General features: G+C 40.8%; 2 protein-coding genes across 10 annotated transcripts in view; one reads left to right on the top strand and one right to left on the bottom strand.

Annotated features, from left to right (window-relative positions):
* LOC100675395 (phosphopantothenate--cysteine ligase) overlaps positions 1-21909 on the bottom strand; it is a 151803-nt gene extending 129894 nt beyond the window's left edge. For 5 of the 9 annotated variants that reach the window (XR_010321377.1, XR_010321376.1, XM_064281816.1 and 2 more), the window contains exons 1-2: positions 21370-21907; positions 20885-20988 (exon numbers count right to left, since the gene is read on the bottom strand). Coding sequence is in view for 6 of the 9 variants with exons in the window: in XM_064281816.1 (XP_064137886.1) it covers positions 20885-20988; positions 21370-21877 (612 nt within the window). In the remaining 3 variants the exon portion in view is untranslated. Of the gene's footprint in view, positions 1-18126; positions 18982-20884; positions 20989-21369 lie in introns of those variants that run through there. The other 4 variants (XM_003415536.4, XR_010321378.1, XM_023554596.2 and 1 more) reach the window with 4 other exon arrangements.
* The window catches only part of ZMYND12 (zinc finger MYND-type containing 12), a 40222-nt gene continuing 38367 nt past the window's right edge, over positions 21869-23723 (top strand). Inside the window, exon 1 of the mRNA XM_003415330.4 lies at positions 21869-22486. Coding sequence (XP_003415378.2) covers positions 22377-22486 — 110 coding nt within the window. The 5' untranslated portion in view covers positions 21869-22376. The remainder of the gene's footprint in view (positions 22487-23723) is intronic.

Genomic DNA, 23723 nt, shown 5'->3' with positions numbered 1-23723 from the left:
ATTTGTATCTTTAGTCTCCTCTAAATTCCAGATTTATATACATAACTGTCTACTTGACATTTCCACTTGTATTTCTAATATACACCTCAAACTTTACATACCTAAAAGCAAACTCTTTACTGTCTTCTCCAACCTGCACCTCCCACAGTTTCCTCCATCTGAGCAAAGTGCAATTTCAATACTCCAGTTGCTCAGGCCAAAAAGCTCTGGGTCATCAGTGACTTCTCTCCATTTCTGCCATCCAACGCTAAATCCATTATTAAATCTTGTTAACTACACCTTCAAAATACATCCTTTGAGCATATAGGGGTTTCTGCTGTGATGGACATACACATTCCTAAAAAAAACTTGTGTTTTGAAAAATTGCTCACTAAAAATAATAGGGTATATTGAAAAAAAAACAGGCTGGGTAGACCACTCAAACCTTCGTAATTTTGTGACTAGATTGCTGTCAAAAACACTAAAATCCTAATAACTATAGAGATGCATTTTAAAAGATATGTTAAATTGTTTTCAAAATTTCTAAAAAATAAAGGAATACTATAGTAAATATGAATGGGAAATCCCGGTGGCGTAGCGGTTAAGAGCTATGGCTGCTAACCAAAAGGTCTGCAGTCTGAATCCACCAGGTGCTCCTTGGAAACTGTATGGGGCAGTTCTGCTCTGTCCCATAGGGTTGCTATGAGTCAGAATCAACTCAACGGCAACAGTTTTTGTTTTCTTTAGAGTAAATACAGGACTTTATTTCTTTTTTTAAAACCAGGCTTGATGTAGAAGAGGGTTAAAGAATGAGTTGAGGCTGCAGAGTAGTGGAAACAAGGGAAAAATGCACAAAGACTGGGGAGATCTGTGCAACAAGCACTTCCAGGGAAAAATAGATGGCCAAACTGAGCCCCAGTAAAAATGTAGGATAAATGGACAACACGAGCAAACTCCAAGGCTAGTGACAGCACAAATCATTAACATCCCTGGAAAAACTGTGTATTAGCCTCCACATCATAATGACACTACCCCTGTATTTACTAATCCCTCATGAGATGATTTATGCTCCAAAAACACATGTTGTAGCAGAATATACAGTATCATTTCTGCAGTATGGCAGACCAGAGTCCTGAATAATCCTCCTGCTGAGAATAGCTAAAAATGCTGGAAGAAATGAAAGAAAACCATTTTATAATGCAACCACCATAAATAGGAACCAAAAATAGAATGTATAACTTTTAAACCAGCAGAATAAAACCCAATATATCCAATGGAAAGCGGGAAAGGAGAAAAAACAAAATGATAATGCACTACATATGAAGTATGTCCTATAATTAACTCAATCTTCTCTGTACCTGAGGTCCAAAACAAGGAAAAAACATTTCCACCAACACAGCTTCAGAAAAGGAAGTTCTAAAAGGAAAATAGATTATCTGAGATGCAAGGAAGGATGGTAAGCAAAGAAATCAATAAATGTGTAGGTAAATATAGTCAGTGACCATATGAAATAATAATATCTAATTTGTGGAGTTAAAACAAGATAGAACTAAACTGGACAATAATATCACATAAGTTGGGAATGAGTGGTCATCAGAGTTAAAATGTCCTAAAATCTCTGTCTTGTTCAGGAGGAGTATAAATCTGTTAACTTCAGGCTTTGATAAATATGCATGTCAAAAAATCTAGGTAATGATTAAAGTATAGACACAGAAAGGATAGCTTCCAAACTGGCAGAAAAGAAATGACAAAAATTACTCAAACCCAAAGGAGGCAAAAACAGGAGAAAAAGCAATGGAAATACTAAAAAAACAGGTCATAGACACAAAAGAATGCTAAAAGAAAGGAAAGGATCCAAGGAAAATCAAAAGAAGGCAAAAACGAAAGAAAAAGAAAACAGACATAAGCAGGAAAAAAAAAAAGGTCACATGGCACCAAATAACGTGCAGAAGAGAATCTTACCATTTCTCACCACCTCCACTATTATCACCTTGTCCAGTCATCATCATCTCTTCCCTGGACTACTGCAATATCTCCTAACTGGCCTTCCTACCTCCGCCCTTGACCATCTACAGTCTATTTTTTTACACAACGGCCAGAGAGATTTTGTTAAAATATAAGTCAGATCATGTCACTACACTTCTCAAAATCCTCCAACGACTTTGTATCTTGCTAAGAATAAAATTCCAAGATTACCATAGCTGAGAAGGCTCCCCACAAGCTCTCTGATCTGATCCATTTCTCACCATTTATCCCTCATTCCTTGGCCTCCTTGTAGTGTTTCCACACATCAAGCACACCGGGACTCAAGGCCTTTACATTTGCTGTTTTCCTCTGATATGCATGCTCTTCTCTCCCATTTCCACATGCTTGACACCTTCAATTCCCTCAAGTCTACTCAACTGTCACCTCATCAGAGAGACTTCCCTGATACCATACATAAACAAGCACTTCCAACCACTCTCTGATCCCTACTCCTGCTTTATTATTTTTTATAATACTTTTCCTTAAACATATGTTTATTTTTTTGTTTACTCTCTGCCTCTCCCCATAAGCTTCATGAAAGCATGGTTTTTGTTCATTCACTGCTGCATTCCCTGTACCTACCACAGTGCCTAACATAGTGGGTACACAGTAAATATTTGTTGAATAAAGGAATGAACAACAACCATAGTAAATGGAATTTTCCTAAACAGCACATGGAGTTCATCAGTAAGAGGTCCTATCTATATATTTTTCTTGAAGCTTTGTAGTACTTAGTATGTATTTTCTGAGTCCTCAACATGCTAGATACTATACAAGGCAGGTGCTGCGGGGCAGGGGAAGGTCAAAGAGACCATTAAAACTAAGACATAATTTCTTCCCCAGCAGAACTGACACAGGTAATTATAATACAATGTGGTAAGTGCTATAATAGACAATGAAAGAAATAACCACTCTGCACTCTCATGCACATACATTTCAAAATATTTCAGAATACGTATTAAGATAGGCAGAAAATACATTTAAAACATTAGAAGTACTTTTCTTGGCATGGAGGATATATAGTAATCGTTTCCCTCCCTCTTATACATTTCTCGAATTTTCTAAAATTGTCACATATTCATTTTTAGACTTCAGAATAAAATAAAAATTTACATTTTTCAAAAAGTTAAAATTACCCTGTTTGAGTTGGAGCACTTCAACTCATGTCTAAGCTGTTCATTTTCCTTTTCATAACCATGATAAAATTTTTCTCTTTCCTCTGTTAAGTTACAGACATGGTTCACATAATTTTCCACCTAAAAAGAAAATAATAAATTTTCTTACTCTCAGTCCATGGATATTTTAATGCATATTAAAAATTCAGTAGGTAAAAGACCCATTAAGAGATCACAATAGAAACCCTATGGGGCAGTTCTACTCTGTCCTATGTGGTCACTATGAGTCGGAATCTACTCTATGGCAATAGGGGTATACTGTCTATAATCTAAAATATAAACAGAAGAGTTTTCCTCAAGCGTTGGTCTCTCTCCCTAACCTTAATTCCAGTTGTCTTGTTTTCAGACACTATGTTTCCCATAGATATGATGACACGTAACCACAAATTTCTGGAACAATCGCAATCTCTGGGCACTATACAAAACATATCAAATATTTAATTTTCACCACAACCCTATGGGACTATATCCTCCCATTTTATAGATGAACATGCTTAAAGAGGCTGAGAGACTTGCCTAATGTCACATAAGGAGAAAGAGGAGGAAAGAGAATTCATGCTCAGGTGGGCTGAAACCAGAGACTGAGCTTGTACTTGGCCAAAAATTACTTGGAAGTAGGCTATCAATATGGAGCCCTGGTTGTGCAGTGGTTAAGAGCTATGGGTGCTACCTAAAAAGTTGGCAGTTTGAATCCACAGATGCTTCTTGGAAACCTGATGGGGCAGTTCTACTCTTGTCCTATAAAGGCACTATGAGCCAGAATTGACTCAACGGCAATGGGTTAGGGGTTAGATTATCAAAATAACTGAACTGCAATTTGCTGAATCATTTAGAAGCCCACTGGACAACTAAAGCGTGCTTCACAGACCCTCAGAATGTGTACAAGAAACTGAAGGTACAGTTAAAACAAACACTAAAAGTTGCAGTCCAACTTTATCACTTCCTGTTTAGCTTCAGTTCCCTCCTCTGTAAAATGGCAATAACAATACCACGTATTTCTAATAATAATAGCTATAATTTATGGAGCACTCACTAGGTGCCAAATACTTGTATGAAATGCTTTACACACATTAACTTGTGCAGTAGCCTTCATGAATAGCACTGAAGATGCTAATACCATTCCCGTCTTACATCTTACATCTTGGAGCTCAAAGTTACTTGGAGTAACTTCTCCAGAGTTCACAGAGGTAGTGCTAAAGGCAGTTTTTAACTCTCAACTGCTTAATGTTGAAGCTCATCCTCTCTATGTTATGTTCCTGTCATAGTATGTTATACTGCATTTTGTTTCTAGAGGAGCTGCATTCTTCTTTAAGAATCTGGAAATCAGATTGTCCTCTAAGCGTGAAATTTAAAAATCAGCAAGTTACCTATCTGAGCTGAGAGGTGGAAACACAGGAGAGTGATTCCACGTAACCTGAGAGAACTTATTAATTGATTTAAAGAAAGAATATGCCAGAAAGTAGGTTAATCAGTACTGGAAGCATCAAAAAGAGTGATAACAGAATAAAAAACGATATTACCTATCCATCCAAGTGCTACATGCCCTAGTCCTAGAATACAAGGTCCAAAAATGGAGAGCAGGTATAGATAGTCCTATAGTGGAAATCTGCCTATCTTAGCCAATGCTATAAAAAATTAGAATAATTTGTTCACCAAGTAAACATCTGATTAGAACTTGGCTTCCCATGTACTGTGACTGTAGGGAGAGAATGCACCAGACAGAGGACACATGTATCTGGCTCCTCCGGCAATTATATTTCCTATTATCAATTAATAAGCTGATAATTGTTTTTCTACAAACATCTCCATGAGCTCAGTTAATACAAGCCCACCTTTGAGAAGCAGATCCACTCTCATTACACTGACTCATCAGGTTTCTAAGCCTATAAAAACAAGAGTCAGTTCCTGAGAAAAGGATGATAATTAAGGCACCTAAAGTAGACCTTTTTGGGTGTTCAACCAATCATCTCTGGGTAACATCCTGTACACACATTATATTAGGAACCAATATAGACTTTAAAATATTTCATGAAAACAGTCACATGTGAGGGTTTTGCAAACTACACAGTGATATTCAAATGCTGTTTTTTAATGTGTCTATTTCATGAAGGACAATGAACAAAATCATAGATATCTTTAAAACTTGATGTAATTAGCTCTTACTTCTTTCATTTTTTCCATGTGCTTTATTATAAGCTCTTCTAAAATTCTGGGAGAGTCCTCAGCCTGTCTTTACTGTGCTGGAATAAACACCAGATAAAAAGAGCCGTTCCTGTATAGCAGCAAGTAGTAGCTTCTTTCTTGAGATGGTGAAGTATGTCTTCTTATTGAAGGTTTTCCTAGATAGAAAAGATAAACGTGTGTAGGTACGCAGTGCCCCCCTCCCCACACAACTGAGGATGCAAGAAATCTGATGTATGTATATGCTTAGAATTAGACTCTCTACAAAGTATAGTTTAGTTTTCCTATTAACTATAATTGTTATGCTACCCTAAGGGCCCTAGTGGTGCAGTGGTTCAAGCACTCCCCTGCTAACCAGCTGCTCCACGGGAGAAAGATGTGGCAGTCTGCTTCCACAAGGATTAACGCCTTGGAGGCCCTAAAGGGCAGTTCTACTCTGTTCTATTGGGTCACAGTGGGTTTGGTTTTGGTGGTTAGGTTACCCAGTTATGACAAGCACTTAAATGAAACAGCTGACAATACCAAAAAATTAAAGTTTTGAAAAGCTGTATATCTTCTAAAATATCATGTGTATCTAAAAATCTAAACTATCACATATCTAAAAATATGTGTATCATGAGGACAATACACAATGTAAATTATGTATGGTAGAGCGTTAAAAAAAAAAAACACAAGCTTTTCTGTCCGTCTAGGTCTGAATTTTAAAATTTAATAATCTGAAAATCCTCCAAAGCCCCCTCGCAATGATAATATTGCGGCCAAAGAAGCCTTTGTTCCTCCCTATAAATACTTAGAAATAAAAGGACTCCTCTGAAAGCTAGAGTCTCCATTTACTATTGATCAAGGAATTATTTTACTCACAGAGCCTCTTATCTGTTAACTTCTAAGTCACTCAGTTCTCTTACAAATCTTGACTAAGTTTGTTATCAATGTAGTCTTCGATTTTTTTTTAAGTTGAAAGTAATCGTGCTACGTAACAACTTGCAATACCACAGTGGGTGAAAGATAAATACTGATGAAGTGATAAATCTGTGTTATTAGAATTACTATGAATAAGATTTGGTTTTAAAACCAAATACAGTATATAAACAAGTTAATCTGACCCAAATTGTAATGATATACATAATTATTATTGTAGCTGACAGTCCATATAAATAATTAAATTCAGTTTTACTTCTTTAAAAATCAAAACCTTACTATTAGTGTTTTCTCCTTTGATTTGCTAAGTTTTCCAGAGTCTTATCATTTTTCACATGAACAGTTTTAGTGGACAATATACAGAATTTTGATAATCAGCTGTTACACTGAAAGAAAATGGATCCAGGTCTGAATCCTGACTCCCCTATGTGTTCTCCCTGTGACTTACAGCTAAAAATTTTCTCACGTCCCCTATCATCTGGTCCCCACTCATATCTTCTTTCTTCATCTCCCATAAGGTCTCTGAACATCACAAATTCACTTGTAGTTTTAGTGCTGGGTATCAGAGAGCCTAAGACAACTGGAAAACAAAGGATTCTATCAGGACTATTTGGCAATATGGAAAATGTTATAATGATAATAGAAAAAGCATAATGTAAAATTATTACTACTATATGAAAATCAGACACACAAGGAAAAAAATGGAAGCAAATACATGAAAATGTTAAAAGCAGGTGAGATAAATTGGTGAAATTGTGAGTAAGGATTAGAAAATAAATGTTTGAACAATAGGTAAGTGGTAACTTTGGTGAGGGGTAAGACAGTGTACAACACTGAGGCAGCCAGCATAACTTGCCCAAGGCAAAGTCACAGAAGCACCACAGATACATCCAAACTCCCTGAGGGACCGAATTACTGGGCTAAGGGCTAGGGATCATCGTCTCGGGGGATATTTAGCTCAATCGGCATAACACAGTTTGTACAGAAAATGTTCTACATCCTACTTTGGTGAGTAGCGTCTAGAGCCTTAAAAGCTTGTGAGCAGCCATCTAACATACTCCACTTGTCCCACCCCATTTGGAGCAAGGGAGAATGAAGAAAACCAGACACAAGGAAAAGCTTAGTACAAAGGACTAATGGACCACAATTACCACAACCTCCACCAGACTGAGTCTAGCACAACTAGATGATGCTTAGCTACCACCACCGACTGCTCTGACAGGGATCACAATAGAGTCTCAGACAGAGCTGGAGAAAAATGTAGAACAAAATTCAAACTCACACACACACACATAAAAGACCAGACTTACTGGTCTGACAAAGACTGGAGAATCCCCAAGAGTATAGTCCCCAAACACTCTCAACTCAGTACTGAAGTCACTCCTGAAGTTCACCCTTCAGCCAAAGGTTATACAGGCCCATAAAACAAACAACGTTACACATAGCTCAACCATGTATGTGAAAGTAAATGGGCACACCAGCCCAGGGTCAAGGATAAGACAAATGGAAATGGGGAACCCAAGGTCTAAAAAAAAATTATTTGAGAACCTTAAGGGAAGATGAAAGGAGTTGAGATGGTTTTATTCTGGTGATGAGAAAACTAAGGGAGGGATAAAAAGCTGTTTTCAAATATCTTCAAGGTTAGTCTCAGGACACAGGGCTACTAAACTGAGCCCCTGGCCATTCCCAACTTGGAGAGTTTGAGCTCAGACGCTGGAGAACTTTTATCTTAAGTGGAAAGTAGAGTCCTATGCTTTTCTATTTCCCAGTGATTTTCCCTCTGTAATCTCCAGGCAGGTTACTCACATCACTATCTGTCCCCCGCCTCATTCCATTAAGTTAGTGTCATTGCCAACTCCCCAAACCTTTCTACCCGACTCATCCCTGGGTAACCACGGAGTCTAATGCCCACTCACTTACTCCTCATTCCTCCCTCCTCTGTCCCATTTTAGATCCTCATCATTCCTTGCTTGTAGCTTTCCTGCCTCCTACAGCTTTTCTATCCCTACCCACTAGTTTATTTCCACACTGCCCCAGAGCTACCTGTCTGAAACACAAATCTGATTGGGGGCATATAAAACTGCAGTAAACACAAGCAATAGACTTTCCACAGGTTTATAGTTTTTCATAATAAATAGTATTTTTCAAACATTAAAAAAAAAAAAACGTTTGAATTATTGCAAGCCCTGTACTGCAGGTTTTTTGCCCCAAGAGAACAGCACAATTCCAATGTTGTAGAGGTAGAGTGAGAGAGTTGGGTTGGAGGAAGGTGAAAAGAGACATAGATGGGGACATTGAGAACATCTTTGGATTCCTGGCATCTGGGAGATTTGGGGAAGAGAAGGACAAGCTGAGATGCAGGAAGAGGGGACTTGCTGGTTAAGGAGACAGAGGAGGTTTCAGGTAAATATCCAAGTGCATGATTCATCCAATCTCCTAGACTTGACCACCCTCCCAAAGCCAGTGATCTTTAATGTTCATTCTATTTAGCCACCCATTCCCATGACCATACCCGAGCCCTTATACCTGAGCCCTTGTCATAACCTAAACTCCCATTCAGACTCTACAATCTTAAGCTCCAAATGTCCTACTCTGACTACTGCCTTTTACGTTTCTTGCTCTCTTATTGTTGTTCTTGTTAGGTGCCATCGATTTGGTTCCGACTCATAGCGACCCTATGCACAACAGAACGAAACACTGCCCGGTCCTGCACCATCCATACAATTGTTGTTATGCTTGAGCCCATTGTTGCAGCCACTGTGTCAGTCCATCTCATTGAGGGTATTCCTCTTTTCCGCTGACCCTGTACTTTACCAAGCATGATGTCCTCCTCCAGGGACTGATCCCTCCTGACAACATGTCTGAAGTATGTAAGATGCAGTCTTGCCAACCTTCCTTCTAAGGAGCATTCTGATTGTACTTCTTCCAAAACAGATTTGTTCGTTCTTTTGGTAGTCCATGGTATATTCAATATTCTTCACCAACACCACAAATCAAAGGCGTTAATGCTTCTTTGGTCTTTCTTATTCATTGTCCAACTTTTGCATGCGTATGATGCGATTGAAAATACCATGGCTTGGGTCAGGCGCACTTTAGTCGTCAGGGTGACATCTTTGCTTTTCAACACTTTAAAGAGGTCCTTCGCAGCAGATTTGCTCTCTTAAATTGTACTTATTCTACAATAACAGTGACCCCTTCATTCCTGGACCACTACTACATCCCCTCTCAAACTACTGGCTACTCTTTTGGCTTCACTTATGTCCCCCTCAAGCCTGACATGACATTGATCATTCCAAACCATCTCTTACCAATGTCCTCAAATATCTTGCCCCTTGTCCCACCTTCCTTGCAAATTCCTGCCCTGAAAAAGTTCAAACATTTGACTATTCTCTACCTACTGTAGGTTGCTGAGTTATAGTAGAGAAAAATCAAACAAGCATGCAGACTGGAGCTACGACAAATTGATGGTCTCCAGCCTAAGTCAAGCTTTCCCTGCTGTTGTCATTTTATGTGTTCATTGCCAGCTTGCACTATCATTTCACTTAACTATTCCAAACTTTCACTTCTGAAAATTTCATTCTCACTCCTTTCATTCTTTGTAGATGACCATGCCTCCCAAAGCACTAGTAAAACTGTCATTGTAAAAGTGTCACCAACAAACTAACCATCATCTTTAGATATCCTGTTTTCTTTCTCTTCTCTGTCCATCCTCCTGATCAAGATTAATCCCTTTATCTGTGTTCTTGATCCCACCCCATATTGGTTCCTCAGAGACCATGTTCCCTTTCCTTTCTCTATGTTTAATATCTCCCCCTTTACTGATGTCTTGCCCTTGGCTCAAGATGTCTCTGATCTCAAAAAATAAAGTTACAAAAATAACCCTCCTTTGTTTACACTATTTTCCTCTCAAGGTATTGTCCTCTTTCTAGTTTGTCTTCCACAATCCTCAAATCACTGCATTTTGGCTTCTGCTCTTACCATTATACAAAAACTATCAGCCAACAATGACCCTCAAAATTCCAAATTCCGACTGCACATTTTTTCTGTTCTTTTTACATATGATCTCTCTGTGGTATCTGTTCATTCTTTTCTTGAAATTTCTTCCTTTCTCTCTTCTGTGGCATCATTTCCTCCTGTATTCACTCACTTCTCTGGTCTTTCTTCCTGGGCTCCTCTTCTTCCACGGGTCTTTCAAATGCTGATACCGCGAAGAACTCTGCCTTTGGCTCCCTGTCCTTCTCACTACCTTGGTGATTAATATTTGGGCTTAGGAGTCTGGCATACGTGATTTAAACTCTGGCTCCACCACTTTCTAGCTATGTGACTTAGGCAGATAACCTAACTTCTTTAAGCTTTGATTTCCCCATCTATAAAATGGGTATAATTATAATGCCTACTTCATTAGGTTGTTATGAAGATTTAATAATAAGCTAAGCTCCAAATCTATTCTAGAAAAGGTGCCAAGAAACACACTTAAGTTAGAACAAATACAGGTGTGTGTAGCAGATACTGCCAGTTATCCTTTAATATTTATTCTCTTCTTCCTCTGCATAAATAAGACACTTAATATTGGGGCTGAGCACAAGACTGCTTTCCTCGCTGCTAGATACAGCCATGTGACTAAGATCTGACCAAAAGGATGTACATGGATTCGTCTGCCATTTCTAGGAAGTTTCCTTAAGAGAACAGGAAGCTCCCTTCCTCACTCTTTCCTCCTTTCTGCTGACTAGAATTTGTACAAGATAGGTGAAGCATGAGCAGTCATCCTGGACATCATGAGATAGAAGCCATATGCCATGGAGAATGTAACATCATAAGGAGTCTGGGTTTCTGAAAATTTGAAGATCTTTTCCTACCAGTTCTGGGTTGCTTTCTCCTCCAGTCTTATTACAGAAAGAATCTTTTTCAAGCCATTACTACTTAGGACTGTCACTCATAGCCAATCAATCACAACTGCTATAGGATAAGATACAGGGCATATTTCAGAAACTAAACAGGGCTATGTAGGAACTGGATATGGAACTGGAAGTCATTACAGTCTCTTCTAAGCCATGAAGTCTTTCATCCCTGGGTTTCCCTATGAGTCTGCTCCAATAACTTGCTTCTCTACATGGATGGACTTTCTCTGCTTGCTTCATCAGCAAGGCTGAAAACAGCCATTAAATGACCTAAGCCTATGTGATTTTCGGATTAAGCCATTTCTATCTTTACTTCAAAGAATGTATTGCATTGGGCAAATATGGTGCAAAAACCTCTTTAAAGTGCTGAAAAGCAAAGACATCACTTTGGGGACTAAGGTGCACCTGACCCAAGCCACGGTATTTTCAATCGCCTCATATGCATGTGAAAGCTGGAAAATGAATAAGGAAGACCGAAGAAAAATTGACACCTTTGAATTATGGTGTTGCCGAAGAATATTGAGTATACCATGGACTGCAAGAAGAACGAACAAATCTGTCTTGGAAGAAGTACAACCAGAATGCTCCCTGGAAGCGAGGATGGCATGGCTCTGTCTCACATACTTTGAACATGTTATCAGAAGGGACCAGTTCCTGGAAAAGGACATCATGCTTGGTAAGGTAGAGATGGTCAACGAAAAAGAGGAAGACCCTTGACGAGGTAGATTGACACAGTGGGTGCAACAATGGCCTCAAACTTAGCAACGATTGTGAGGATGTTGCAGGACTAAGCAGTGTTTCATTCTGTTGTGCAAACGGTTGCTATGAGTCAGAACTGACTCGATGGCACCTAACCACATCTTTACCTCTTAGTTCAAACTGTTGAAAGGGAGATAATTAGTTAGTTGTTGTTTACCCAATGAAATGCACCCCCTCCTCTCTGAAGTTAGTTGTTTATTCCTCATTCAGTCAGCAGTTGTAGCTAGAATGGGTTGGAGGCAGGGGCATAAATACAGCTACCTAAGCCTACTCTTTCAGCAAGGATTGGTGGAGAGAAGCAAGTTCCAAAGAAGAGAGTATAGTACAGAAGGGCCCACGATTTAAAATCAATATATATCTAATTGCCTAATGAACAACTCAGCTTGAATAATTCACTTATTTTTCCCTTACACCTGCTCCTCCTTCTGTGTTCCATAATTAATAAAATCACCATCAATATAGTCTCTCAAGCCAAAAACCTGGAGTCATCCTCTCCTTCTTACTCGTCCCACTCTCATACTCAGTCACTGAATTCATGGATTCTATCTCTTTTATCATTTCCTAATTTAATTTGTCCTTCCATGTCTGGTGTTCCTGCCTTAGTTTAGGCTCTTCTCACTTCTTGCCCAGTTTAGTGTAATGGCATCCTTAACTGATTTCCCTGCTACCGGGCTGGCCCCATCCAATCTGTGCTCCAAAAAGTTGCCAGGCTCATTCTTCTGAATACAAATCACTTGCTGCCTAACATTCTCCTCAAATCTCTCAGCTTGGCATCAAAGCTCCTTTACAATCTGCCTGTCTCTCTAGCCTTATCTTCTGCTACTCCTTGACATTAGCCCTTCATGCCAGCATACTTATTGATTCCCATCATACTGCTTATATTTCTGTGACTTTGAACATTCAGTTCCTTCTGCCTGGAATGATGTTATGACATCCCAGAACTAACATTTTCCCAGCAGATTTATTTGAAAATTTTAAACAGGTGTATCTCGAGGTAATATAAATGTATGCTTTGAATTATAAATGCTCTAACATCTAAACTCACCTATCCAAAAAGTATACAAGAATATTATTCTCTCCATATACACTCTTTGTTGTATACTCCAACAAAGTATATAAGAGTATTATTCTCTCTCTCTTAATGCTTATTACCTTTAAAAATCCACTATTTGGAAACAAGCGCACCCTATAATGCTTTAGGCCTCCAAAAGCTTCTAGATATAAAGAATGAGGTGGTAAAGCTGTCAAAACAAACTGAGGAAGAAAATTAAATGGGAAGAGGACAAGGAAAATGGGTGCAGAGTCATTTCTAAAAAAAATTATCTCTCAGCAGGCGCCCTCCAATCACAGTGAAGCAGCCAAGACCACAACTCCCGTCTCCTGACTTTGAGCAAAGGATGAGCTGTGGATCCCAGGTTTATGGTCTTTAAATGACAAAGGAGACAAGTAAATAGCATAACCACAATAACTGAAATATCCAGTAGGTGGCTTTTTACCCTAACCCTTCTCTTTCTTCTACGCAAATATAATTTAAAACTCACAGCCACCTTAAAATATAATACGTATTATACACAGTTTCTTACTTTTTCAGTTCCCAAATAAAATGAGAAAAATACTTTGTAAAAAAGAAAAATGTAGTAATGTGGGAAAGTGTTTAAATTATAAAATTAAGTTTAAAGGGCAAAAATGTATGCTGATTATAACTACGAAGCACACATGTAAGCATGGACAGAAACAGAACAGAAAAAATGAACTGTTGATATTTTAGGGCAGAGTTTCTGAACTTCAGCACTATTGACATTTTTGGCTGAATAATTCTTTGTTGTCAGGGACTGTCCTGTACATTACAGGACGTTAGTAACAGCATACTGGTCTCTACCAACTAGATGCCAGTAGCATGCTGTGATTATTAAAAATGCCTCCATACATCACCACATGGAACAATCACCCCCTGCCCTTGTTTTAGACCCACTGTATTAGGGTAACAGGAAAAAACAAAAAACTTTTTTTAATGTATGTTAACATTATTATAATGGTGTTTACTCAATAAATACAAATAGGAAAGGGAAAGGACAGCTCCTTAAAATATAGCATCTAACAGCCTCTTCCTTTTATTAAGAGTTAAAATTTATTCAGTTCCAATTTAACGTGAAAAATTGCAAAGGCTGCAAAACCTGTTTTTCTTTCCTAATCTATTACAGAGGAGAAATCGGAGTTTCTCAGTATTTAGAACCTTGACCTGGCTCTAAGCCTGAGATATCTCAAATAACTGCTTCAAGTGGCCCAAAAAGTCAAAATATCCAAATCATCTTAGTTGCAAAAATACCTGCTAATGTACACTTTGTATCTCTTCAAAATAGGTTTAGATTTAAATCTGACTCCTGAAGAATAAATACTAAGGCTCAGCAAGGAATGTATGCTTCAAGAAAAATTAAATCAAGTTCTCCAAGCTAGTCTCTAAAATAAAAATTGCACTGTATCTATAATCTTATTCTATACCTAAGGCCCTCTGTTTCAATCTTCTTAGGACTGTTGAGCTTGCTCCCTCACCAAAAATACTTATTTTTGATCACTCCTACTTTTTTTTTTTTCTTGGCTTACATCACAAAGAATTTTTTTTATTAAAAAATGACATGGAAAGGAAGAACAAGAACTGTTTCAAGCATCTCAAGAGAATTCTATCATACCCCAGGTTTATCTGGACTTAAAGTTCAAATTCTGTTAGGTGATCATTTTAAATGACCTTTTTGAACACATCACTAAAATTTATGCCTAACATTTTCATTCACCTTATTTAAAGAAGGAACAACCTTCTGTTCTTTATATAAGCCCGAAATGGGCTGGAAAAATGCATATTTTTTTCTCCATTTTCAAAACCTTGCAGTAATTTCACGTTTATATTTACCACTGTGCATTTTTCCATTCTAGTTTCTAGTTTACCCAACACATCATGCTCGCCATAGTGCAGAGAAGCAGAGAAAAGCTTCCAAATGATCCCAGGGCTGGAGAACGTGAACTTCTCAGCTACCCAAAGCATCGTAGCAGGAAAGCAGAGGTGGTCTACAGATGGCAGAGGTGGAGACGAACTGCCATTGGATAATGGGTAGCGTGAACAAGAAGGGTGAAAATGGCTGTGGAATGAGGAGGTTGAGGAAGATGCAGCTCAGGATGATCAGAGAAGTGAATGAGGTTGTGGTTTGAAAGGCAGAAGGTAACTGACTTGATGACGTCTGATGTTGAAGATACAAAAGGCCTCCACAAGTTCATCGAGGAATCAAGGTTCTGTATGACGAACATCGACCAAAACAGCAGGAAAAAAGCAGTTCTATAGCGCCTATAACCAGAGAAAAGCCGTGTCTGCGTGGACTTTGTAGTAGCTTGGACTTCTAGACGCAGCCGTCTGTCCTGGGGTCTCTTCACCTGTAAAGGGAGCAAAGGCACTCCTATCTCCCTTACTGAGGGCGCTATAAGGCCGCTATAAATAAGAGCGGCAACCTAATAATAAATAACTGTGGCAGTTGAGTTCGGGGAAAACGGGCGAATTCTTCTTCAGGCAGAATCACTCCAGCCCCGGGCTAGAAAGGCCAAACCAGGAGGGGCTCTCCTGGAGTTTCGGGCCACACTAAAGAGAGCAGCAGAAAAGATTTAGTGCTGATGGAGGCAATATGTGCTGCTTCTCCTCGGTGCTGAAGCGGGAGCCTCAGAAACCAGGTTGGAAGTCTTCTTTCGGAGTTTGCTGCGAGGATACCTGGGTCGCTCCACTTCACCGCTAGCCTGTCGGGAACAGCAGGTGCCTACCAAGCCCCGGGCGTCATAGCAACCAATCCTGCCGCAGGGGCGCATAAGCGTCCTTCCGGCGGGAACCACAGATACGACGCACACCATTGGCGCTGGGATTGTGGGAACATTGTTACGGTGAGTACCATTGGTCTTTGGGTCGTAAGGCGGAGCCCTTCCGGCAGTAACTATAGTACGGCTCGTTCCATTGGCCTTGGAAAGCAGAACGACCACTTCCCGTAGTAACCGTGGTAACGCTAAGGCGCGCAGAAAGACACTACTTGAGTTACGCATTTGCAGTTCTCAGGTTTGTTTTTTTCTTTTTACAGGGCATCATAGCTTTCATATAGCTTCTTACATAGAGCCCCGACCTACTATCCTTGGTTTTACTTTTCTAGAAAGATAAAGTAACATAAATTTTGTGAGACTGCCTCATAAAAGGAAAGGCGCTCTAGACCTGCTCGGCATTTTTGGCCTCAATACGTCACTACCTACCTGGGACCTTTTTGGACTAGACTTATGTGTAAAAATGAAGAAACCAGACTTAACTAGAATTATCCCTAAGGCTGAAGCCCTTTAGCAGTCCCAAGCATTGAAAATTTGATTTAGATGAACCACGTCCCCCACCTCCCTATGAAAACAAAAAATTTCTAAACAACACAAAATTTAAACATTCTTTAAATCGATAATATCTTTATTCTACTTGCTCTTATGCCAAGATTCTAGGTTAGTTCATAAAAGCTAGATTTTGCCTGTTTCGGGGGCGGCTGCTTTGCTGGTGTCCCTTACACATTCTTTGGCTTGGTCTTATTTAAGTTCCCCGAGACGTTCCTTTCCAAAGTTTTGCCGGTTCTACTTGCATTATCTGGGCCATCAAGTGCTCCAATCTCTCATTCTGGCCCTAGAGCCCTTGTAAGTGTTTTTCCTCTCATCTAAAATGCTTACCACCACCACCTCCATTCCACTTAACTATTATATATCATTTCAAGTGTCACTTCCTCACACAAACCTTCCTTGGTCCTCAATCTAGATCAGGCTCTTTCTTACTTGCTCTCATTGACTCACTTCCCTCTCTTCTTTCTTTCCACACTTGTCCACTTGCAGTTTTTAAAACACACACACACAAAACAAACCCTCCAGGAATTTCTACTTGTGTAACCACTCCTTTTAAGCGCTGTGAATGAAAACTAAACTTAAGGAGAACACACTAATTCCACGCAGGGTGGTGGTGATTTTTACACATTAATAAAACAAGATATGAAATGGTCCCCAAAGGAATAATTATGCTTTAAAAAAAATTAGGATCACTTCTAGTTTTAATTCTGCTTATCCCCATTTTAACATTCAAATGACAGTCATTACCCACATTAAACTATGGATGCTGAGAAAAAAATCAATCTTTTACTTCCTTCGCCTTCAGTAAAACAGCCACTGTTGACAGAATTTGTTGCTTTTGAAGTTTGGCCAAATAGACCTGAAAGTTAATTTAAGACCTTCATTCAAAGTGACTGCTGCCTCCAGGACAGTCTCACCTGCTGCAGTTACTTTCCTCTGCTCAATGTCATGGCTCCTGATTTAATGAAATGTTTCAGTGCATCTTGGCACTTCTCCTCAAATCTTTTCAACTAAAATTTATTGCACCTCTATCATCAGCATTGGGTTACCCTTCCCAGTTCACCTCATGAAATTCTATGAATTGAATTTTAAAATAAAATATTTAGGTGAAGCACAGTACCTGCCTCTACCTGGTTACTAAGGGCTGTTTTTCAAATTGCTCTCTGGATCATCCTACAGATCATTTAGATTTTTCTGGGCTACACTTCATGTGCACTCTCAACCCAAAGCCCAAGAGTGTGAGAGGACCTTTTAAAGTTTCTCAAGGATTCAGGAAATAAGCAGGACACTGGTGTAACACTGCCTTGCTAAATGAGAAAAAAAATAATGCAACCATTTATTGAGTGTGAATTATATGCCAGGCACAAGACTAATGCTTTTATCTTCGCTGTCTTATTTAATCCTCACAACAAATGGCTTTATTTGCCATTATAGATGAGGAAATCCATTAAGTCTTGGGTCTAAGTTCACAAAGCTAATAGAAGGCATAGCTGGGGTTCACACCTGACTAAGATGACGCCAAAGCCCATTCTCTCCTCCATACTATAATGCCTGAGGGCAGAGGTCACCAATTGGCCCCTGCCTGCCTGGAGGTAGAGTTAAGTTTACCTGAAAAGCAGCACTAAAATATATGAAAGGTAAATTGTTACTTAAGTATGGGATAAACCTAGGACAAGATGCAAAAAGGAAACTTAGTGGGAAGCTCACCATTCTACAGGCAATCTATCTACAAAAAGACATCCTTTTTCCCCTATTCCCATCTTGGATAAATTTCCAAAAAACAGTCTTTCCACTGTGTCGGCTTTTGGGCACATACTTTATTGCACTCAATTGTTTACACGTCCATCTCCCCAACTAGACATGTTTATTCATCTTTCTAATCCTCAAAGCTTAGCACAGGGCCTGGCACATAGTAGGCACTCAACAAATACTTCATCTTCAAAGCATAACCCTCTTTTTATAGTATAAAGGAGGCTGACATTTAAGCCCATATGTGTATTTTGAGGGACAGAATATAATTCCCAATAAGCTCTTTTTTTAAAGGCGAAAAACAGCTCTTGTATTCATCTTCAAATTCGAGATGACATTCAGATGAGTGCGTCAGGTGATTTGGTCATAATTTCTTTCCCTTTGTTTCCATTTTTAATGAGTATTAAATGAGCTTTAAAAGGCAAATACCAAACTATATTCTCCTGCACATTACTCTTTTCCCTTTATCTTCATTTTCTCTGGCCTTATGAAAGCAAAGGGTTGACTCTAGTTCTCACCAATATGCTCTGTAAGAGCTCTGGTCCCCTGAACAATTTTTGATCCTAAAAAGGCTTTTTACTTCAGTTTTTGTCACATATAAAAGCTGTGTGTTGAGACTGAAGATGACCCACTATCTTCTCTTCTATCTCTATGCCCTTCTCTACTTCTTCCTCTGAGAGCAATAGCTTGGTTTCCGAGTCTTTGGTTACAATAACCACAAAGGACCGTCGTGACTCAAGGATATTGGCCACCACCACTTGATGTTGATAAACTTCCAAAGCATTACGTGCACGATCAATTACAATGGAGGGGTCAGTCTCCAACTTAAAGGAAATTATAAATGCTTTGGGAGCCCAGTGTTTAACCAAAGGCGAAAGCATTTTTGGCACCATCTTCATTGTTATCTGTATTGGAAAAAGAAAACTTAATAAGTAAAAAAGGTCACTATCTAATATCTACCAGGTCAATCTCACGAGAAAATAAGGAAGTAGGGACTTAGACTTTTGCCTAGAGAGTCAATGCTAATTTTTGTGAGAGAGCTCATCGTCACACTTCAAAGCACATTAAATATTTAGCTTAAAAGCCTTGGTTCTGTAAGGTCCAGATGCCTAATTCCAAGGCTTCATACACAATCTGGAGCAAACTATGTCTTCTGTATCAGCCCTCTGCTCTGCCATACTCATCACCATTAATATAACTTTGAAGAACACCACAGTATTTTCTCAAACATCCCCCCTCGCTTTTTAAAGCAAATACTCGAGTAAATAAATGCAAATGATCTGTTTGTGTAAAGAGATATTGAGATGTTGGGCAGAAGTCCAACTAAAGTTGGGTTTTTAAGTCTCTCAAACCTAACATATTTCTTGCATTGGTAGAATGTCTATTTGATTCCATTTTAAAATTGTCACTTGTAACACAACTTAGCACTGAGGAAACTGAACTGATTTTATTTTTCACTTGATTCAAACTCCTACTACTCCATTCCCAGACCCTTCTAACGGGAATGTTGAATTAATTGTTTTGTATCCATTCAAGATAGAATTAAAAAATAGGCAGTAAACTAAAGCTCCCAGAGTTTAATCATCTAAGCTAATCATCAGGATTGGCCCTCAAAAAGTTGTTAGCAAGTGTGATACAAATCATATAGCCCTTTTGTAATTTCTTTCTCCTTAACATTTATCACTGCCTAACATAGTTTGTATTTATTTACCGAATGTCTGCCCTGTAGAATGTAAGCATTCCAAAAGCAAAGCATGTTTCTTTTCACTGCTACATCTCCAGGTCCTCAGAAGTACCTGGCATATAGTAGGTACTCAATAATCTTTATTGAAAGAATGAATAAATGAACTATCCTACTCAGTCAGCAAGTATCCCACATGTAAAATTTCTCCTTTTAAAATTCTATTTGTATCATGCAATAAACATCTAAGACTGCCTTAGGTTCCAAGGAGTCAAATCACTTCAACCACAGTGCCAGGAACCCTCCCCATGCCCCTTCCTTAAACCACAGCAGTAGCCCCCTCAACTAGCCTACCCCTCCACTCTCTATCTACCTTTCATACTGATGTCAGAATGTTCTTCTTAAACAAGAACTTTATCTCATTCTCTTACTTATGTGTCCCTTGGGATAAAGTCCAAGCTCCTTAACAAGGAATACAAAGTCTTCCATGAAGTAAGCTGTCTCTCTAGTGTGCCCATCACGCTCCCTGCTCTCCAGCCTTGTTGTGTTGTTCTTTAGTGCGCTCCAGTCGACTCAGGCTCTTAACAACTCCATATGACAGAGCAGAGCTGCTCCATAAAGTTTTCTAGGCTGTAATCTCTACTGGAACAGACTGACAGATTGGGTTTGAACTACCAACTTTTCGGAGAGCTTAACAGTTGAACCACCAGGGCTCCTTCTTCAACCTTACCAAACCAGTTACGTAAACTTCCAGGTACTCTACCTGGAATAACCTTTCCCATTTTGTCTGGTAATCCTTCTGCTACTTTTAAGATTCAGGTCAAAAGTCACCTCTCCTCTAGGAGGCCTTCTCTGACTCCCAAGTGGTAATGATTCACTCACCCTGTGCCCTGACTGCACTCCGTACATACCTCTACTAGAGCATTTACCACTTGGAATAGTAACTGTGTCTGTGTCCAGCTCCCTCACTAGACTGCAAGGTCCTTGAGGGAGGGAGGTGTCTTTCATCTCTATAATCCCAGTGCCTAGCACATTCGAAATGCAGAAAGGCCATTTCTAGGTCAAGAGGAAATCAACCCAAGATTGGTTACAGGGAACCAGGTCTCTGGAAGAGAAGCACCTATCACCTGCAGTGGGCCCCCAGATGACTGGATCTTGTGTTCAGGCATTTCAGAGACAGGAACATAGAAATCTGACACAGCCGCAGCCAGGTAGAACATCGCAGAAGGGCCTGCAAAGAGAAGCACAGCGTATAACAGAAATCGCGAAGTGGTATGAGATTAGCTGCTTTTCAACTCGAGTTCCCTGGCTGTGAGATGCTAATCAGGGGGTAAGTTGACAACTGTTGGAGCAGTGGTTAAGCGCTTGGCTGCTAACCGAAAGGTCGGCAGTTCCAACCCACCAAGCCACTCCTAGGGAGAAAGACATGGCAATCTGCTCCCATAAAGATTTCAGCCTAGGAAATCCTATGGGGCAGTTCTACTCTGTCCTATAGGGTCCTCTGAGTTGGATTCGACTCTACTGCAACGGGTGTGGCTGGATTTAAGTGAGCACGTGGCTAGGGAGATGCGGCTCTGCCTCCAGGCAATCCGGGGACTCCTAGGGCACGCACCTAGAGGATTGAGTGCCTGGGCCGCAGCCTGCAGCAGATGCAAATAGTCCGCCAAAGTGGTGAACTCTACCGCGAGGAAAGTGCCGGCTACCGCAGCCTCTTGGTAGCTCCGCAAGGCTGCAGCGAAGCCCGGGAGCGCCTTCTCTTCGGCCTCCAGGCACAGCAGGCCAGAATGGGCTGAGTCGGTGGGCCGAAGAGCCGACAGCCAGGTCTGCGGCGGGAAGCGGTGGGCAAAGGGGAAAGCGGAGCGGGCGCGGCTCAAGAACAGGACTCCGTATCCCGCGGCCAGGAAGGCCTCGGCCGAGGTTGCACCGCGCCGCCCGCTGCTGAAGTTGTCTAGGAAGCGCACTGCTCGCGCTTCCAGGGGGACCTTGGTGCCGCCCGACGTGATCAACACCACCCGCCGGCCCTGCGCGCCCAGCCTAGCCGCGAAGCGAGCCATAAGCTCGGCCCAGCGCGTAACACCGGCCGGCTGAGGGAACTCGGCAGCTAAGTCCACTTCCGCCATTAATGCCGTAGCGTCTCCCGGAGCCTACGCACGCTGCCGCTCCCCCGGCGCCACGCCCCCTGCTCCTAGACCTCCTCTCTGCGCAGCCGCAATCGCGAGTGGGCGGTCCGCTACCCTCTCTGCACGTCTGGAAATGCCTGGTAATTCTGCCGCGGAGCCCCCGGAAGGTGACATTGCACTGAATGGAATTCTCGACTGGGCATCTCGCCTAGGTTCCTGGGCAAAAAACTGGTCCTATTTGATTCGTACCGGCCACCGTCTAGACCTTCCTGGATTTGGACTTTGTTAGAGTTGGAGAGGCCGGCCATTTAACTTTTGAGAGTTGTAGATTTTGTATGTGTTTTAACCTTACAAATAGACTCCGGTTGTCAGTCGAGCCACGCTATCCCTCTCCGTGAAATACGAAGAACGAATACGCCCCGTGGTCGTCACGTGACGCCAGGGTCCAGCGTATCCTCTCCCGGCAACCGTCCTAGAGACCGACGCCGCTGTCTGCAACATGAACGTCATCTACCCGCTGGCGGTGCCTAAGGGGCGCCGGCTCTGCTGTGAGGTGTGCGAAGCCCCGGCCGAGCGGGTGTGCACGGCCTGCACAGTCACTTACTACTGGTAGGCCCTGGAACGTCGCACCCGGAAGCCTCAACTCCCAATCTCCCTCCTATTCCCGGGTCTGGGTCTGTGTGCCCTGCATTAGCTCAGTCCTCCGACTGTGCCAGGAGCCACTCAAGGCGCCTTCATACAGGTCCCTAAGACTCCTGTGGCCTCGTCTGCCTCCTTCTCCACTTATTCATCCATCACCAAATGTTAATTGAGGTCCCACTGCCCTGTTCTAGGTGCTGCAGTTACTGGGGAGAACTCAATAGACCAGGACCCTCAAAGAGCAAACATCCTAATGGGGGAGACATAAGTAAAAAAACAGAAAAGATAATTTCAGAGAGTGATATATGTCATAAAGACAGAGGAAGGTTCTAAGAGGGGAAAGACTTCTGTGTTTGAATATAAGGCCATTAGGTCTGGTGTAACGCCAAGATGGGGAGGGTAGTACAAGATGAATTTTGTTTTCATTTATTTAGCAAGACGTCCCCTGACTTCTGCTTCATATTAGACCCTATTTTGGGGCCTGAGATAAGACAACTAGGTTGCTGCCTTCCAGAAACCTAGTCCAGAGCCAACTGACTTTTTTTTTTTAAAGTCATTATAATATACCCTACATGACAAGTGCTGTCACTCAGGGTGTACTGTGCCCTGGGACCTCTGAGGATGGAAACACGGTGACCAAGGCATTATCTAGAAAGGTTTCTGAGGAAGCAACCTTTGCGCTGAGTCTTAAAATGTCGGTAGGAACTTGCTTGGTGCAGGAACAATGAAGAGGGGTAGGGCATTCCTCATGTCCAGGACAGCTGGAGCAAAGGGTGAAAGAACAGAGGTTGCCAAGAGCTGAGTAGAGAAGATGGTAGTGGAAGGAGCAGTCAGTGATTTTCAAACTGCAGGCCAGGACTTATTAGCAGATCATGAATAAGTTACGACCAGCATTTAAAACAAGCAAAAACATGAATAGAAGTTACCAGAGTACAGTCTACTCGAATTGTTTCTTGACACTGGTTTTAGTGTTTTGTGTGAATATGTGTGTGTGTTGGTAAGAGGTATTTTTTATTGTGGATTGAGTCCAAAAAGTTTGAAAATCATTGTGATAGGTAGTGGTAGAAGTTGAAACCAAGAAGATAAAGGTTAGGGCCAAATGGCATGGGATCAAGATTAAGGAGTTTGGAATTTACCCTCTGGGGAACAATGAATGGTTTCGAGCTGAGGAATGTCATGCTCTCATTGTGCTAAGGAAGGATGACAG

Source organism: Loxodonta africana, chromosome 3, assembly GCF_030014295.1.
Source record: "Loxodonta africana isolate mLoxAfr1 chromosome 3, mLoxAfr1.hap2, whole genome shotgun sequence".
NCBI classification, from domain to species: domain Eukaryota; kingdom Metazoa; phylum Chordata; class Mammalia; order Proboscidea; family Elephantidae; genus Loxodonta; species Loxodonta africana.
The sequence above is the reverse complement of the archived record's forward strand: the minus strand, read 5'-3'. Positions and strand labels throughout refer to the sequence as shown.